General features: G+C 40.8%; 1 protein-coding gene across 1 annotated transcript in view; it reads right to left on the bottom strand.

Moving 5' to 3' along the window:
- The window catches only part of LOC141141245 (dynein axonemal heavy chain 5-like), a 334,052-nt gene that overhangs the window by 34,130 nt on the left and 281,747 nt on the right, over window positions 1–18,175 (bottom strand). Inside the window, exons 89-91 of the mRNA XM_073628924.1 lie at window positions 6,640–6,785; window positions 4,242–4,427; window positions 10–121 (exon numbers count right to left, since the gene is read on the bottom strand). Coding sequence (XP_073485025.1) covers window positions 10–121; window positions 4,242–4,427; window positions 6,640–6,785 — 444 coding nt within the window. The remainder of the gene's footprint in view (window positions 1–9; window positions 122–4,241; window positions 4,428–6,639; window positions 6,786–18,175) is intronic.

The raw sequence follows: 18,175 nt of genomic DNA, 5'->3' as shown, positions 1-18,175 counted from the left end.
TTTTATTACCTCAAATGCTGTGAGCAAGGCATACACCATTCTGTCCCTTTCCAGCAAGGACTTGGAAATGTATGAGAAGATGTTACTTGTTAGGTAGGCAACTACACCTTTGAGCGAAAATCTTAAAAAAAAGCAGCAGAAAGAAGTGAATCAATTAAACTTGTTTGCTAAATGTGCTAAAACTACTATACTGATTTTACTAAAATGTTTAGTCTGCCAACACTATGAAAACAACGCACAGAGAGCTGCATCTAGTGACTGATTTACACATTACATTAAGGAAAAAAGAGAAAACGTAAAAATATACAACATTTTTGTTTAAACCCTAAAAACAATCATTGAAAATGTGTGCTCACTACAAATACACTATACTGCCAACTGAGGCTGAGTGATGGTTTACAAAACATTTTTTTCAGCAGTAGAAAATTTGTGATTTCCATGTTATTTACATTTTTGAATTCTAGAGACAATCATTCAATTATTAATAATGAAGAACTAACCTGTGAGCTGACAGACTTGATAATAACATGCTGCAGTTGGACAGACTCCAGCGCTGGTATTAAGTCTCCACACTGTCTTTGCTTGGCCATTCTCAAAACACAGCTTATGATGAAACCATGGCCATGGATTTTGTGAATGACCAAACATAGGTGGGAGCAGAGACACTGATATCAGTGTGGGTCTGGATGTATATCAGGAGTTTTTTTTAACCGTATAAAGAAATCTGACATTACACTACTACAGAGCAGGGGTAAACAAATACTAAGTTCTCTTAAGCTATGAAAATGATTGTGCCCAGAGTTGGGCTTTAGAGAGCGGTTTCTGTCAATTAACTGTCTTTGGGGAACAAATTCAATTTAGTAATACTTCAATTTTAGTCTTTTGTTCCAGATATAAGGATGCTAAGGATGAATTGTTTTTAAAGAAGAAAAGATTGGTGTTGTTATCTTAGTTAATAACAAACCAGGAAAAAGTACACAGGACAGGATTCTACATTTCACTGGCTGCATTGATGTTCAGGTTTGTAACTCACCAGCAAGTGAAGCCTGTGAGAGAATCAGAGTACCAAAGCTTGGACCCTTCAGGTCAAAATTTTTTACTGGAAGTTTTTCAACATTTTTTACAACAAAAAAATTAAATAAATCCAAGAACATAGAGAAATACAATGTACCCAGAATTTGGTGCACACCAGAGCAACATGTATCATATAAAAACAACAATAAGCAACCAATACAAAGGTTGCACAGATTCCATATAACATTTACAAATTGCAAGAACCTCCTTTTCCAAACCCTGTAAAATACACTGGCACCCTTTATGTAGGTATATATTAGGAGAATAAACAAGATGTATCAACTTGCATATTATTCTTTGTCAAATCCTCCTTTCCCACACCTATCATCACCACTTAGTTCCATGCATGGGGCATTTAATACAGATGGAAAAACTAGGTAGGAACAACCACTTAGGAAGCACCAGGCCCCAGGGAGCCCTCAACAATTTCAAGCCATAGGGGTAATAATTTCTGAAATTTTGGAAAGCCCTTATCAGTTGATGTCAGTTTTTCACGTGAGAGTACATAGTGCATCTCTCAAAACCAGTACTCTGGAATGGGAGGGACCAGAGAATCCAAATCCTGGAAATCATTTTCTGTGTGGTAAAGAGAGCTCTGCAAACAGCATTACCTGTATTGTACTGAGCTAGGGTGGCAGTACTTACGAAGCTGAGTATACGTAAGAGGGTTACAAAAATACAAGATACAAAATACAGTGTTTAATGTGGAGACCACATAAATAAGTGAAAAGGGGAGAGACACATACTGAGAAGATATAGAGTGCTGCACACCCCGATTAATGTCAAAAAGAAAAAGAAGATATCCCCCGTGGGGCTTTAAAGCTGCAAAAAATTATGAAAATAATAAGTTGTTACTTGAAAGGGTTTTTTAATTAGTGGGACTTAGCCGTAATGGTTAAAATAAGAGCTGTGTTACAGGAGATAACACAAATGAAGCTGGCACAAGTTTATACAATGATCAAGCGCTATAATAGGGTGATAATCCTGACGCGTTTCGACCCCATTGGGTCATCTTCAGAGGATTGAGGCGCTGTGACAAAATTTACGTATTAGAGTTCATGGATGTGACCATAAAAATATAATATAATATATATATGTTTAACAGTATAATTACCAATCACATTGTGTTTGAGCAATTTCTCCTGAGCTTATAATAATTCTCCGACGTCTTCCTCACCGGTTCCCGACAGGGGTCCCTGGCCGTCCACCACGTCAACAGGGGAAAAGAGGGGGTTTACTCGTCCATGCGTGTCTTACAAAGAGTCACACCAAGTGGATATTTCCCAAAACTGGGGAGGAGCGTGGGGGCGAGCGAGCGACACCTGCAGCCAAAGCATCAAATAACAGACAACTGTACCATCAGTGCGTTCTGTTTAGCACGGATAGAGATATATGTATCATGTGTCACTTTTTGAAAAAAAGGATAACTCTGTTTATAATTTATTTATTATTTGTTTGATGTTGTCTGTACTTATTGGGGTCAGCGATGTATGAATATTCCCATAGTGGTGATGGTAACAAAAGGGGGGGGGAGGGGTTAACAAGGGTAGATAGGACTGCATGTAGATATCAGTATGTCAGAGTTTGTAATGTGATAGGTAAATGGTGGTGTCTATGTGTTGGCCGTGAAATAAGTGACAAAGTAGGGTGAGAATATGGGAATGTAAAGAAAAGAAAAAGGCGAGTGTGGGGAGAACATGTGAGGAAAGAAGGGGACGGGCAGGCTAGTAGGGAATGGGAAATAAGTACAGACAACATCAAACAAATATTAAATAAATTATAAACAGAGTTATCCTTTTTTTCAAAAAGTGACACATGATACATATATCTCTATCCGTGCTAAACAGAACGCACTGATGGTACAGTTGTCTGTTATTTGATGCTTTGGCTGCAGGTGTCGCTCGCTCGCCCCCACGCTCCTCCCCAGTTTTGGGAAATATCCACTTGGTGTGACTCCTTGTAAGACACGCATGGACGAGTAAACCCCCCTTTTCCCCTGTTGACGTGGTGGACGGCCAGGGACCCCTGTCGGGACCCGGTGGGGAAGACGTCGGAGAATTATTATAAGCTCAGGAGAAATTGCTCAAACACAATGTGATTGGTAATTATACTGTTAAACATATATATATTATATTATATTTTTATGGTCACATCCATGAACTCTAATACGTAAATTTTGTCACAGCGCCTCAATCCTCTGAAGATGACCCAACGGGGTCAAAACGCGTCAGAATTATCACCCTATTATAGCGCTTGATCATTGTATAAACTTGTGCCAGCTTCATTTGTGTTATCTCCTGTAGCACAGCTCTTATTTTAACCATTACGGCTAAGTCCCACTAATTAAAAAACCCTTTCAAGTAACAACTTATTATTTTCATAATTTTTTACCACATAAATAAGTATCTGAACTTTGGGCATCTCCATAGAAGATTAATGAGATCTGCTCGGTCTCTCCCGCAGTTGGTACAGTCAGAGTCATTATATAACCTGCTCCTAAAGAGAAACTGGAATGCAATATCTTCTACGTTAAATAAACATTTGAGTGGGTCTTCCTGACACTGATAGCAACATTTTGGGTAACATGTTAAGGATCTCCTCTCACTGATCTTCCTATGTCCCAGGTCCTGTTTCTATCTGAGTTTGCTCTGTTAAAGGAATTTACCTAGATATTTGGTGAGAAGATGTGTATATAGATGGGAGACAATGAGAGATCCAAAACACCTAAAAAGAGTTCAGCTGTATTCCATACTCTCAAAAGATATACTGCAAAGTAAGGCAGCTGGCATACACGTTAGGAGAACTATTGGTTTCCATTTGAACAGTGGATACCAGTCTTGTACATAATAGGGGACTATATTATAAAAGGAAGAGGACCTATTGACCCCATCTTTTCCTATCAAATTCTGCAACTACAAAGCATTGAAATTGCTCCATGTCTGGACCTTTTTATTTATTAAAAAAAAAAAAAACTTTTACAGATATTTGTAATTTTTTTTTGTGTTTTCACTAACACAGATTAGTGCATAAAAAATCGGAGTAAAAATAAAAAAAATAAAAAATAGGAAAAATGTAAAATAAAGACACTATAAAAAGAAAAAGCTTCTTGCAGAGTATATAAATATGGTACTGGCTTTCTACAGAAAGTTGGATGATCAGATACTCACCTCTCTGAATGTGCCACCGATACATCAAACAGTTCCAGCAGCTGTTTGTAGCTGGTGTCATAAATCTTGTTAAGTTGCTGAAGCATTCTTGCACTGTCAAACATCACAGCACCACGCACAGCTATCTCACGGAAACCTTCCCTGGCGTGTAACAAGATGTCTTCTGCCGCATCATTCTTCATAAGCCTTTGAAAGCAACCCATAACATTTTAGATGTGCATTAAATAAATTCATGTCTTCATGTCATAGAGTCATATGTCATATAGTCTGGATAACCATTTTATGTGATGACAGACAACACTTTGTAAGTTGTTATTTGAAAGAAAGTAAAAACAGTACCAGGGGAGGATTGAACTAGGGCACTGTTGGCCTTGAAAGAAGACACTTCACAATTCACACAGGGATAAGACTGGGACTTGCAGTCAGCAACACGGGTCATTATACAGCTACCTGCTCAGACTTGTAATTATGGCAAAGGCATTCATTTCCAGCATCAACTTATTTTTTGGCTCTGAAATGCCATACGACTAAAGGAAGCTGATGCTGGAAGATGTGAAGGTATGTCACAATAACCATGTCCTTTAGGAACACCCAATTTTCACCATACCAACTTATTATTGCAGCACCGTGGCACACTTTTTTTTAGCTCACAGAAATCTGTCCCTAGCAAGAAAGGGCTAGATGGTTGTGTTTGTCAGACAGTCATCTACTGCATAAAGCAAACTTTACTGGTGTAATACATTTGTAAGTTCTTTGCCACACTGTTCAATTTGTTTTAAAAAATGTCAGCCTTGTTAATGAATGCCTTCCTGTTTTCACATATTCTGCTAACAATTTTAGGAAGAGATTTTTAAACTGCTGTCACTCGGATATTCATAAGGCTTCTCCTCCAAAATAATTAAAGAAGGTTGCCATGAGGCTGCCTTTACTTAACTCCTAGAAGCAGTGCTAGTTCTGGGCCAGATCAAATGTTTGGCAAACAGACATTGGGGATGATTTACTAAAGGCAAATCCACTTTGCACTACAAGTGCACTGCAAGTGCAGTCGCTGTAGATCTTAGGGAAAGATCTTAAATGAGGGGAAGCTCTGCTGATTTTATAATCCAATCACGTACAAGCTAAAATGCTGTTTTTTTTTTACTTGCATGTCCCCCTCAGATTTACAGCGACTGCACTTCCAAGTGCACTTGTAGTGCAAAGTGGATTTGCCTTTAGAAAATAACCACCATTGCAAACTAATTTCAGTTTGCCACTTCTTTATAAATGGCCATCATATCTAATACGCTTGTATGGACTGACTGCAACAATCATGATATGAAAGTCCTGGCACTTGAGAAGATTTACAAAAGGCAAACAAACTGTTCACTTTGCAAGGGAATCTTCCCCAGAGCTTAGTGGATGAGGTAAAGCTCTGCTGACTTCAATTATCCAATCATCTGCAAGCAAGAATGCGTTTTTTTTTTTTTTTTAAATCTTCCTTACATGTGATTGGGTATTCTTTACAAAGTGAAATTTCACAGCATTCACTAGAATATGGACAGCTTGGGGTGTAATGTCAGTGAACATACAGTAAATATTTAATACACAGTGGGATTATTGGGTAACATTTCAGTGAATGAGTGGTGAATCTCTATAAAAGCATAGATACAGAGAATTCTGATTTTACACATACTACTTGTCTGCCCTTGAAAGTGGGCATCAATTCACAATGTTTCCATTCTGTTTTCACTATGAGGCATTTTCCTCATCTGTGTAAAACAAATATCATGTAGACTAAACAACAGAATATGAACATCCATGCAGCATTTTAATTTATTAACATCTTATGTTAAAGATCAATAAAGAGATTTTTGCTCTTTAAAATACCACTAGCTTCTGAATGGTGAACAATTACAGGATCTGTGAGATGTCTTTAAGAAATTGAGCCATTTGAGGTAGAAATACAATACAATTTTTTGAGAAATAGAGGCTATCAATCTTAAATATTCAGTTTATACAAATAATGCTTTTCTGCTCACAGAATATAGACATAGAGCTTTGGGGCTGATTTACTGAAGGCAAATTGAAATAGATGTGCAATTTCCAAGTGCAGTTGTCTCAAAGCTTAGTAAATGAGGGGATGCTCTGCTGACTTCCATCTACTAATCGGATGCAAGCAAAAATGCTGTTTTTTTTTTTTTTGTTTTTTTTTACTTGCATGTGATTGGGTATTCTTTGTAAAGTGATGCTTTACCTCGTTTACTAAGCTCTGGAGGAACTTCCAAACTTTGCAAAGTAAACAGTTTATTTGCCTTTAGTAAATCAACCCCATTACTCCAGCATACAATACTACCATCATAATGACTAATTCTTTGTTATGTTTCAATGAGAAATAAAGGGATAATAGCATTGCATTTACATTTCTGTGGCTTCTTCGTGTTGTAGCTTCAGGTGTCCAAGTTTCTTAGTGATAGACAGACTGTGTACGAGGGAGCCATGACTTTGCAGAGTAGCTATTATTTTGTCTTCCAAACTTGAAAGTATCACCATATTATCAAGGCACTCCTTTAAGGGAAAAGGGGAGGCATTGTTCATTTCAATATTTTTTCACTTTGCCAGCAGAAATACAAATCAAATCTAGATTCAAATATTTATTAAAACTGCGTCATTATGCAGAAACACTCCATAGGAAACTGTGGGCTCTACACGGTGACTTGCATTTTATATATTACTCTTAAAATTCAGGATCAGTGGAAAGTAAAGAGTAGGTTGCCCAGTGGAGAGCAGATATTGATATTTGCTTTCTGTTTAAATAGGCCCCTTATGCCCCGTACACACGGTCAGATTTTCCGATGGAAAATGTCCGATCAGAGCGTGTTGTCGGACATTCCGACCGTGTGTGGGCTCCATCGGACTTTTTCCATCGGATTTTCCGACACACAAAGTTTGAGAGCAGGCTATAAAATTCTCCGACAACAAAATCGCGTCAATTCCGACCGTGTGTGGCCAGTTCTGACGCACAAAGTGCCACGCATGTTTAGAAGAAATTCCGAGACGGAACAGCTCGGTCTGGTAAAATTAGAGTTCGGAATGGATACAGCACTTTCGTCAGGCTGCAATGTTTGAAATAGTTTAATACAGCGCACTCTCTTCTTCTTTATAATGTGAGAAGAATGAAGTAGTTTTGCTGCTCATATTCACACAGACTTCTCACAAACTTCTTTCTTTATTATTTATTGTGATTCCCTCAATATATTTTGATTTGTCACATCTGACCATATTTTTTTTTTTGTTGGTTTTTGAATATTTCTTTTTTTTTTGGTCAAGGCATTTTTTTTTTGTGTATGTATTTTTTTCCAAGACTGATGGGTTTTTTTTGTGTGTTTTACTCCATAATATTTTTAATAATTTTTATTAATTAATTTTATTAATTATTTTTGTGTGTGTTTTGTGTGTCAGGTTACCACAACACCATTGATATCTTGTATTATTGAATCTTAAGGAGATTGTTTGGTGTTGGTGTCTCTTGTTAATTTCACATTGTATTTTTGAAATGTACCTGCCTCCTCACAAACAATGTTGAAAAAAGGAGGGGTGTGGAGGCGCCAACTGTGGTAGCTTGTTTATGCAAAAATAAAAGTTAGTGTAACAATTACACTTACTGGTTCGCAGGGTGGAGGTGTTTCTTTGAGATGGAAAGTGTCCTGGGATGTGCTGTTATCTTGTTTCCGGCTTGGATTTCATTCCTTCAGGTGTCTGGGTGTGGAGTCTGTACACAGGCTGAACCGCTGCATCCAGTGCATGGAAAGCTCCACGCTGACCACTCCAAGAGGAAATGACGTCACTGATGCACGGCAAACGTCCAGGCTGGTGTTGGGGATGATGCAGGGATAGTACAGGTTACGCGCTCGGGGCTCACAGCTCCTTCTACTGGCCTTTTTGCTCCCTGGAGGAGAGCAGCTTGAATATATAGTGGAGGCAATTAGGTTAATTAGGTTAAGGTGTATGGGCTGCAGGTCTGTGGCTGTGGAACCACAACAGCCAGCAGACCCACAATCTTCCAAAAAGCACAAAAAAGTTGAAAGTAAAGTATATAGAATTAAAAATATGATGAATTGGGGGTAAGTTTAATAAATATAAGGATAATAATAGTAAGTGGAATTAGAGTTAAAACATTTATTTAGAAGATGAAAAAAATGTGGAAAAAAAAAAATGAAATAAAAATAAATAAAAAATAAAAAATAAAATAAAAAATAAAAATAAAAATGGGGAAAAACAATGAAAAATAGAAATAAAAAATAAATAAATAAACCAAATAAAAAAATAAAAATAAGTATAAAAATAAAAATAAATGTAAAATTAAAATAAAAAATAAAAAAATGAGATTAAAAAGCACTGGGATACACATTATGAGGATGAGCTCAGGGGGGACATGAGGGAAGGGGGGGGGGGGAGTAAAAAGGGGGTGAAGTTGTTATATAGAACGGTGGAGTTGCTATCTGGGTCCATGAGGGGACAGCGGTCCCTCAGGTGACTGGATGATACGACAGCAAAGGACCATGGGGGTATTTTTATGTTGTAAGAAACTTCTACATGGTTTGTATAGTGATGGGCAAGGTGTATATATATATATATATATATAATAAGAAAGTGAAGAATGAATGTATGATTGGAGAGGGGAACTGGGGGGGGGGGGGGGAGTAAACTACAACAAAGAATGTGTTTCTAATTCTTCATTGAGTCCCCCTGGCGAAAGAGTACCCAATGAATATATCCAGTAGAACTCCTGCTGACACAGGCGTTTAAAACGTTCCGCAGCAGGAAGACCTCTGGGCATGGCCTCGATGACCCAGACTCTGAGGCCCATGGTAGATTTTTGGTGTTCCTTCAAAAAATGAAGAGGGACACTGTGTTTGTCCCAGCCCTTTTCTAAGAAACGCCTGTGTTCGCCAAAACGTTGGCGTAGGGGGCGTATGGTCCTGCCCACATAAAAGAGACCACATCGGCAGGTCAGGCAGTACACCACGTATTCACTGGAGCAATTATAAAAGTCTTTTATGGTGTATGTTTTGTCTTTAACAGTGAAGTTTTTTGTCCATGGTCAACAAATTTGCACGTTAGGCATAATTTTTTCCGGCATTGGTACATTCCCACTAATGGAATTAGGGGGATGTGTGAGGCTGGAGTGAGTGGGACTTTACGGATTTTACTGGGTGCTATTCTACTTTTAATATTTTTTGCTCTACGATATGAAACCTTGGGTAGTTGGGTGAGGGAGGAACCTAGAAAGGGGTCTCCAAGCAAGATGCACCAATGTTTGGCTAAGATGTTCTCCATCTTCTTGTGACAATCATGAAACTGGGTAGTGAAACGTGTTGGTTGTGGATTATCTGAAGTTTTGGGTTTGGGTGGAGGTTTCTTTGCCTGTTGGAGGAAGGCCTTTTGTACCAAATGTGGTGGGTATCCTTTGTCTTGAAATTTATTGGAAAGGAGTTTACCCTGTATGTGGTAATCTTCGTCCTTGGTGCAATTCCGCCGAATTCTATGGAATTGGCTCTTCGGTATGTTGTTGATCCATGTTGGATGGTGACAGCTCTGATAGTGAATATAGGAATTTCCAGCGGTGGGTTTGACAAAGTTTGTAGCATGTATTTCAGATTCACTATGAAAAAGTTCTAAGTCCAAGAAGATTAGTTTTTCCGGGTCTATGACATGGGTGAAGGATAGCCCTAGGGAGTTGCAGTTGCAATGCTTGACAAAGGACTCTATACTCTCTGATGTGCCCTCCCAGATCAGAATGATATCATCGATGTAGCGTCCATAATATATGATATGGGCGGCAAAAGGGTTGTTATGTGAGACGTATTGTAGTTCCCAGTAGCCCATAGTCAGGTTGGCGTAGCTTGGGGCAAAATTGGCACCCATGGCAGTGCCTTGAGTTTGTAGATAGAAGGTGTGGTCAAACTCAAAGTAGTTGTGTTCTAGACAGAATTGTGTAGCCTCCAGGATGTACTGTGCCTGTCTGGGATTGATGAGGGGGTCCTCAGAGAGAAAATATTCTACTGCTCTGAGGCCTACTGTGTGGGGGATGGAAGTGTATAGAGATGTAACATCCAAGGATACCCACTGGTAGGTGGGTTCCCAGGTGTAGAAGGAAAGCATCTCCAATAGGTGGGTACTATCTCTAATATAAGATTAGAGGTGTTGCGCAAGGGGTTGAAGGAAATGGTCTATGTACATAGAAAACCCGCTGGTGATGCTCTCCATAGCAGCTACTATGGGACGGCCTGGTGGGTTGGACTGGTCTTTATGGATTTTTGGTAAATGGTAAAAATAGGGAGTTTTGCAAAAACCTTTGATGAGAAATGACAGTTCAGCTTTGGAAATAATACCATCTTCTAGGGCTCTGTGGGCTAATTTTGTGGCTTTCTGGGTGAATTCTGGTAAGGGATCATGAGTGAGTTTGGAATAAGTGTTGGTGTCGGATAATAGTCTGAGTGATTCCGCCATGTAGTCTGAACTGTTCTGTATTACAATGCCGCCTCCCTTGTCTGCTGCCTTTATGATGATATTATGGTTGTTGGTTAACTCATCCAGGGCCTTCTGTTCTGCTTTAGAGAGGTTAGCTCTTATCTTGGGAGCTGATTTACACATTTGGACAAGGTCAGTATACATGACTTGATAGAATGTCTGTAGATAGGGGCCTTTTTTATGTACTGGGTTGAAGATGGACTTGGGTTTGAATTTTGTATGTTGAATCAGGGGGAATGTTTGGTAGTGTTGAGTGTACAATTCCATATCTGCAAAGGGATATTCTGTATGGAGTTCATCTGGGTCCAAGATGAGGGAGGAATCTGTGTCTGTATCTATTGGGAGGACATCATGGTTAATGGTTTCAATGGGTTCTTGAGATGAACTCCATACAGAATATCCCTTTGCAGATATGGAATTGTACACTCAACACTACCAAACATCCCCTCCGATTCAACATACAAAATTCAAACCCAAGTCCATCTTCAACCCAGTACATAATTGTACACTCAACACTACCAAACATCCCCTCCGATTCAACATACAAAATTCAAACCCAAGTCCATCTTCAACCCAGTACATAAAAAAGGCCCCTATCTACAGACATTCTATCAAGTCATGTATACCGACCTTGTCCAAATGTGTAAATCAGCTCCCAAGATAAGAGCTAACCTCTCTAAAGCAGAACAGAAGGCCCTGGATGAGTTAACCAACAACCATAATATCATCATAAAGGCAGCAGACAAGGGAGGCGGCATTGTAATACAGAACAGTTCATGGCGGAATCACTCAGACTATTATCCGACACCAACACTTATTCCAAACTCACTCATGATCCCTTACCAGAATTCACCCAGAAAGCCACAAAATTAGCCCACAGAGCCCTAGAAGATGGTATTATTTCCAAAGCTGAACTGTCATTTCTCATCAAAGGTTTTTGCAAAACTCCCTATTTTTACCATTTACCAAAAATCCATAAAGACCAGTCCAACCCACCAGGCCGTCCCATAGTAGCTGCTATGGAGAGCATCACCAGCGGGTTTTCTATGTACATAGACCATTTCCTTCAACCCCTTGCGCAATACCTCCCATCTTATATTAGAGATAGTACCCACCTATTGGATATGCTTTCCTTCTACACCTGGGAACCCACCTACCAGTGGGTATCCTTGGACGTTACATCTCTATACACTTCCATCCCCCACGCAGTAGGCCTCAGAGCAGTAGAATATTTTCTCTCTGAGGACCCCCTCATCAATCCCAGACAGGCACAGTACATCCTGGAGGCTACACAATTCTGTCTAGAACACAACTACTTTGAGTTTGACCACACCTTCTATCTACAAACTCAAGGTACTGCCATGGGTGCCAATTTTGCCCCAAGCTACGCCAACCTGACTATGGGCTACTGGGAACTACAATACGTCCCACATAACAACCCTTTTGCCGCCCATATCATATATTATGGACGCTACATCGATGATATCATTCTGATCTGGGAGGGCACATCAGAGAGTATAGAGTCCTTTGTCAAGCATTGCAACTGCAACTCCCTAGGGCTATCCTTCACCCATGTCATAGACCCGGAAAAACTAATCTTCTTGGACTTAGAACTTTTTCATAGTGAATCTGAAATACATGCTACAAACTTTGTCAAACCCACCGCTGGAAATTCCTATATTCACTACCAGAGCTGTCACCATCCAACATGGATCAACAACATACCGAAGAGCCAATTCCATAGAATTCGGCGGAATTGCACCAAGGACGAAGATTACCACATACAGGGTAAACTCCTTTCCAATAAATTTCAAGACAAAGGATACCCACCACATCTGGTACAAAAGGCCTTCCTCCAACAGGCAAAGAAACCTCCACCCAAACCCAAAACTTCAGATAATCCACAACCAACACGTTTCACTACCCAGTTTCATGATTGTCACAAGAAGATGGAGAACATCTTAGCCAAACATTGGTGCATCTTGTTTGGAGACCCCTTTCTAGGTTCCTCCCTCACCCAACTACCCAAGGTTTCATATCGTAGAGCAAAAAATATTAAAAGTAGGATAGCACCCAGTAAAATCCGTAAAGTCCCACTCACTCCAGCCTCACACATCCCCCTAATTCCATTAGTGGGAATGTACCAATGCCGGAAAAAATTATACCTAACGTGCAAATTTGTTGACCATGGACAAAAAAACTTCACTGTTAAAGACAAAACATACACCATAAAAGACTTTTATAATTGCTCCAGTGAATACGTGGTGTACTGCCTGACCTGCCCATGTGGTCTCTTTTATGTGGGCAGGACCATACGCCCCCTACGCCAACGTTTTGGCGAACACAGGCGTTTCATAGAAAAGGGCTGGGACAAACACAGTGTCCCTCTTCATTTTTTGAAGGAACACCAAAAATCTACCATGGGCCTCAGAGTCTGGGTCATCGAGGCCATGCCCAGAGGTCTTCCTGCTGCGGAACGTTTTAAACGCCTGTGTCAGCAGGAGGCCTACTGGATATATTCATTGGGTACTCTTTCGCCAGGGGGACTCAATGAAGAATTAGAAACACATTCTTTGTTGTAGTTTACTTTCCTCCCCCCCCTTCCCCTCTCCAATCATACATTCATTCTTCACTTTCTTATTATATATATATATATATATATATATACACCTTGCCCATCACTATACAAACCATGTAGAAGTTTCTTACAACATAAAAATACCCCCATGGTCCTTTGCTGTCGTATCATCCAGTCACCTGAGGGACCGCTGTCCCCTCATGGACCCAGATAGCAACTCCACCGTTCTATATATCAACTTCACCCCCTTTTTACTCCCCCCCCACCCCCCCCCCCCCCCTTCCCTCATGTCCCCCCTGAGCTCATCCTCATAATGTGTATCCCAGTGCTTTTTAATCTCATTTTTTTATTTTTTATTTTAATTTTACATTTATTTTTATACTTATTTTTATTTTTTTATTTGGTTTATTTATTTTGATTTCTATTTTTCATTGTTTTTTCCCATTTTTATTTTTATTTTTTATTTTATTTTTTATTTTTTATTTATTTTTACTTCATTTTTTTTTTTTCCACATTTTTTTCATCTTCTAAATAAATGTTTTAACTCTAATTCCACTTACTATTATTATCCTTATATTTATTAAACTTACCCCCAATTCATCATATTTTTAATTCTTCATACTTTACTTTCAACTTTTTTGTGCTTTTTGGAAGATTGTGGGTCTGCTGGCTGTTGTGGTTCCACAGCCACAGACCTGCAGCCCATACACCTTAACCTAATTAACCTAATTGCCTCCACTATATATTCAAGCTGCTCTCCTACAGGGAGCAAAAAGGCCAGTAGAAGGAGCTGTGAGCCCCGAGCGCGTAGCCTGTACTATCCCTGCATCATCCCCAACACCAGCCTGGACGTTTGCCGTGCATCAGTGACGTCATTTCCTCTTCCGCGCTCCAGAGTGGTCACCGTGGAGCTTTCCATGCACTGGATGCAGCGGTTCAGCCTGTGTATAGACTCCACACCCAGACGGAATGAAATCCAAGCCGGAAACAAGATAACAGCACATCCCAGGACACTTTCCATCTCAAAGAAACACCTCCACTCTGCGAACCAGTAAGTGTAATTGTTACACTAACTTTTATTTTTGCATAAACAAGCTACCACAGTTGGCGCCTCCACACCCCTCCTTTTTTCAACATTGATTATCAACAGAGGTAATGGACACCCTCTGAAGATGGCTGCCTCCTCATTCTAGAATTTACCTGCCTTATTTTAATGTGCTATTATAGCTACCATTGTACTATTTACCTTAGACATCACATGTTGCGGAGCGCCGGAAACCCCCCCTTTTGTTTCTCTGCTCCTCACAAACAAACTGTCCTTTTTGAAGGAAAACACACATAGGCGAGTATAATTGAAAACAAAAATCCTTTATTAAGAGCTCAGAACCAAACAAAGAGGGAGGCAACGCTGGAGAAACAGCAGAAATTGGCAAAGCCTTGGACCCCCAGAGCACACATCAATTATTTAACATCAAAATTGGTGGCCTGAGGAGTCCTTATCTAAGGGAGTGCAGTCTGGTCCAGAAGTCCCAGAGATCCGGAAAGCAGCAGATGACATCTGTGTCCCCAGGCTGTGGTACTACAAGAGGCTGCATATTTTGCCAGACCAGACTGAACCCAGGGTCATCACTCTCTGGTCTTCCTTCCACGCTTCCTTCCACGCTGTGGCTCTGGTGTTGGAGATGTGGCAGGAGGAGGAGTAGGACCTGGAGGAGGAGGACTATGTGTGAGGTCACAAATGTGGGTAGCACATGTTATTTGGCCCCTCAACCCCTTATTGAGAGCTTCCAAAATTAGGAACTCACACAGGAGTCCTTGGCCCTCCTCCATCTGCATCATTTTGCAAGCAGTTATGCCAGCAAAGTCCTCCTCCACAGTGTGGGGGGTTCTCAGGGCCCCTGTAGCCTTCCAAAAGAGGCCTGTGGCAGCCTCCTCCAGGTTACTCCTCTTCCTGGCACTTTGTCTTTGAAGGTGTAGGGGAGGGACCTGGATATCAGGCAGCCTGCTTGGCCCGGCCACCTCCTGGCTGAGACTTCCCTGTGTATGAAAAAGGGATATGGTTTTAGTCTTTGCATCATCAATCACAATCATAAATTAGTACTCCAAACTAACATCTAGTTAACATCATTGATTGGACAACCAGAAATATTGGTATACCTGGCTCAAGCTGGGCTCCTCCACATGTTGCTGCCTGGAAGGCCCAGGTTGGGCGTCAGAAGCCTCAGCTGGGGGGGAAGGAAGCGTGGAAGGAAGATTGGAGAGTGCTGGCCTGGGTTCAGTCTGACCTGCCAGAAAATGCAGTCTGTCATAGTACCACAGCCTGGGGACATAAATGTCATCTGCAGCTCCTGATCTCTGGGAATCCTGGACCTTCTTGTGCTCCCTTAGATAAGTGCTCCTCAGGCCACCAATTAGAACCTTCAAATAGGTGATGTCTGCCGTGGGGATCACCGCCTTCACAAATTCCAACAAATTATGCAGCGCTGCCTTCCTCTTTGTTTGGTTCTTATATTCAGGGTGGTTTATCTGCCATAGACAAGGCAGTTCCCTGAACATATCAATGAATATGGGCATAAATTCCTCATCTTTAAATAGATCCATTTTCACTGCAAGACACAACACAAGACAAACCCTAATGTCAGCCTAAAGTCTACTAAACTTGTGCAAATACAGGCCTCAATGTATAAACAGTATAGGCCCAATGTTAAATCTTACCTTTGCTATCACGATCGGCGCCTCCGTTACTCCTTCCTCCGCTCACAGATCGTACGTACTACGCACGCGTGTTACGCTTTATAGACACTGCTCATGCGTGAAACTCGCCCGACGTTCTTTCTAGTCTATTCCCCGCCCCTTCTCGTTCGTCGCAGTGGGGAAGAGCACATGGAGTCAGAGCAGGTGTCAGATAATTACACCAACGAGGAGGAGGAGGAGGTAAGCCCGGAGGCAGAAACGTCCCGATCCAGGAGACGATTTAAGGCATCAAATATGTCCTTTGGGGAGATGTTGAAGATGGTCGACATCCTGAAGAGGGCCGACTATGACGGGAAGTATGGACCTTACCCCAACCCCAATGTCAGAAAGGCCAAGATCATGGCGAAAGTGGTCAAGAGTCTGCACCGGAATTTCGGGGTACGACGATCGAAAGATCAGCTCAGGAAGCGGTGGTCGGACCTCAAATTAAGGGAGCATGAGCAGTACAGAAAGATCCGGAGAGTGCTGCAAAAAAAGTAAGTAGTTGTGCTGTGTTCCGATTCTTTATGTTTATTACGTTCGTGCTGCTCCATGTGCTTTTCTTAACTGTTATCCAGTTTAAAATGTCAACTTTCATGTTCATGGGCACATTATTCATTCGTATCAAACATTGTTCATTCGGCCTAGAAAACACCATTGTTTTGGCCATATGCATTTCACCACATTTTTTAGGGCCTACTTGTCTGAAACTTATTTGGTTGTGTAGATGGGTTTGTTACTAGAATGAAATGCAAACTAGATTCTGTGTAAGGAGAGGACACTCAGCAGCAGTTTTCACATCTGTACGCTGGAGCACTAGTGTGGGACACAAGAACACCCTTTTTATTAGGGGGTCCCACACAGGTGCTCCAGTGTATACTATAGGGGTGTCTCCAGCTGGTAACTACAGGTAAGTATTCAAGCTTGACAAAGGCCAAGACAAATGCCGCATCTTGGAACTCTGCCAAAAAAGACAATTGTACCCCACTTGTAAACAATGTTTCATATTCCTAATTCTGCCATCAAATATCTGTGTGCTAAGTATACCTATTTTTATTGTACATAGGGGATAAAAGACTCGGAGGACACCCCTCATCCGAGGAGACCACAGACCCCCCACCTCTGGAAGAAGGGGAAATCCACCTAAGACCAGCAGAGCAGGAATAGGAAGACGTGGTGGAAATTGGCACCACAACAGGTGAGTGTCTGCGACCACAGGCTCAGGTAAGAGATGGATGCCGCCATATTTATAATACATGGTGTTTGTTTGTTTCGATCTTTTTAGGTGATCGTGATGTTGTGGATCCAGATCCTTTCACCTCGGAAAGTGCCCAGATCCTGATCGAGGAGATCATGGGGTGTAATAGGGACTTGGAAAACATCGTGAAAGCCATCAATGATGTTCAGCAAAAAATGAAGAACATCATTGATGTTTTAGGGAGAGTTTAAAACCCCGCGAAATCCCTTGGGTTTTTGTTGTGCCAAAAGTTTTCATATTTTTTATGTCAATTTGTAGCAAAGCCAAATTTGGAAGAGGCACACAGTGTGTCAACATGCGCTATCTGCCATCACGGGAGATCAATGGACGCGTTTTGGGGGTGCAACCCCTTCCTCAATAATAAAGTAGCTGTGAGGAAGGGGTTGCACCCCCAAAACACGTCCCTTGATTCCCCGTGATGGCAGCTAGCACATGTTGACATTTGGAAATTTGTGTGCATCTTCCAAATTTGGCTTTTCCTGAGGTGACTTCACCCCATCTGAACGCAATATCAAACACAGTTTGTAAATACTCATGTCTGATATTGCCTTCAAGTTCTAACAAATGTGAACTTTGTAAGTTCTAAATGTGTGTATTTCTTGTGGGTTTTACACATGCCTGTTTTATCTTAAATGGACATTTCTACTTTCTCTAGTGTGACCCCAAAAATTGTTAAACATCAAACATGTTGGTTTGTTTTAAAAACCTTTTGGAAATGCACATGTGACTGTGCTGTTATTAAAAAGATTGTTAATCAAGATTGTGTGGATTATTGCCTCAACGCTACAACACTTTTGTGGTGCTCTAATTGGTGTATTCTATGACAATGGGGGTTATTTCCTAAAGGAAAATACA

This window comes from Aquarana catesbeiana, linkage group LG04 (assembly GCF_042186555.1).
Source record: "Aquarana catesbeiana isolate 2022-GZ linkage group LG04, ASM4218655v1, whole genome shotgun sequence".
In the NCBI taxonomy this organism is placed as follows: domain Eukaryota; kingdom Metazoa; phylum Chordata; class Amphibia; order Anura; family Ranidae; genus Aquarana; species Aquarana catesbeiana.
Note: the sequence above shows the minus strand (reverse complement) of the source record. Positions and strands in the feature narration are given on the sequence as shown.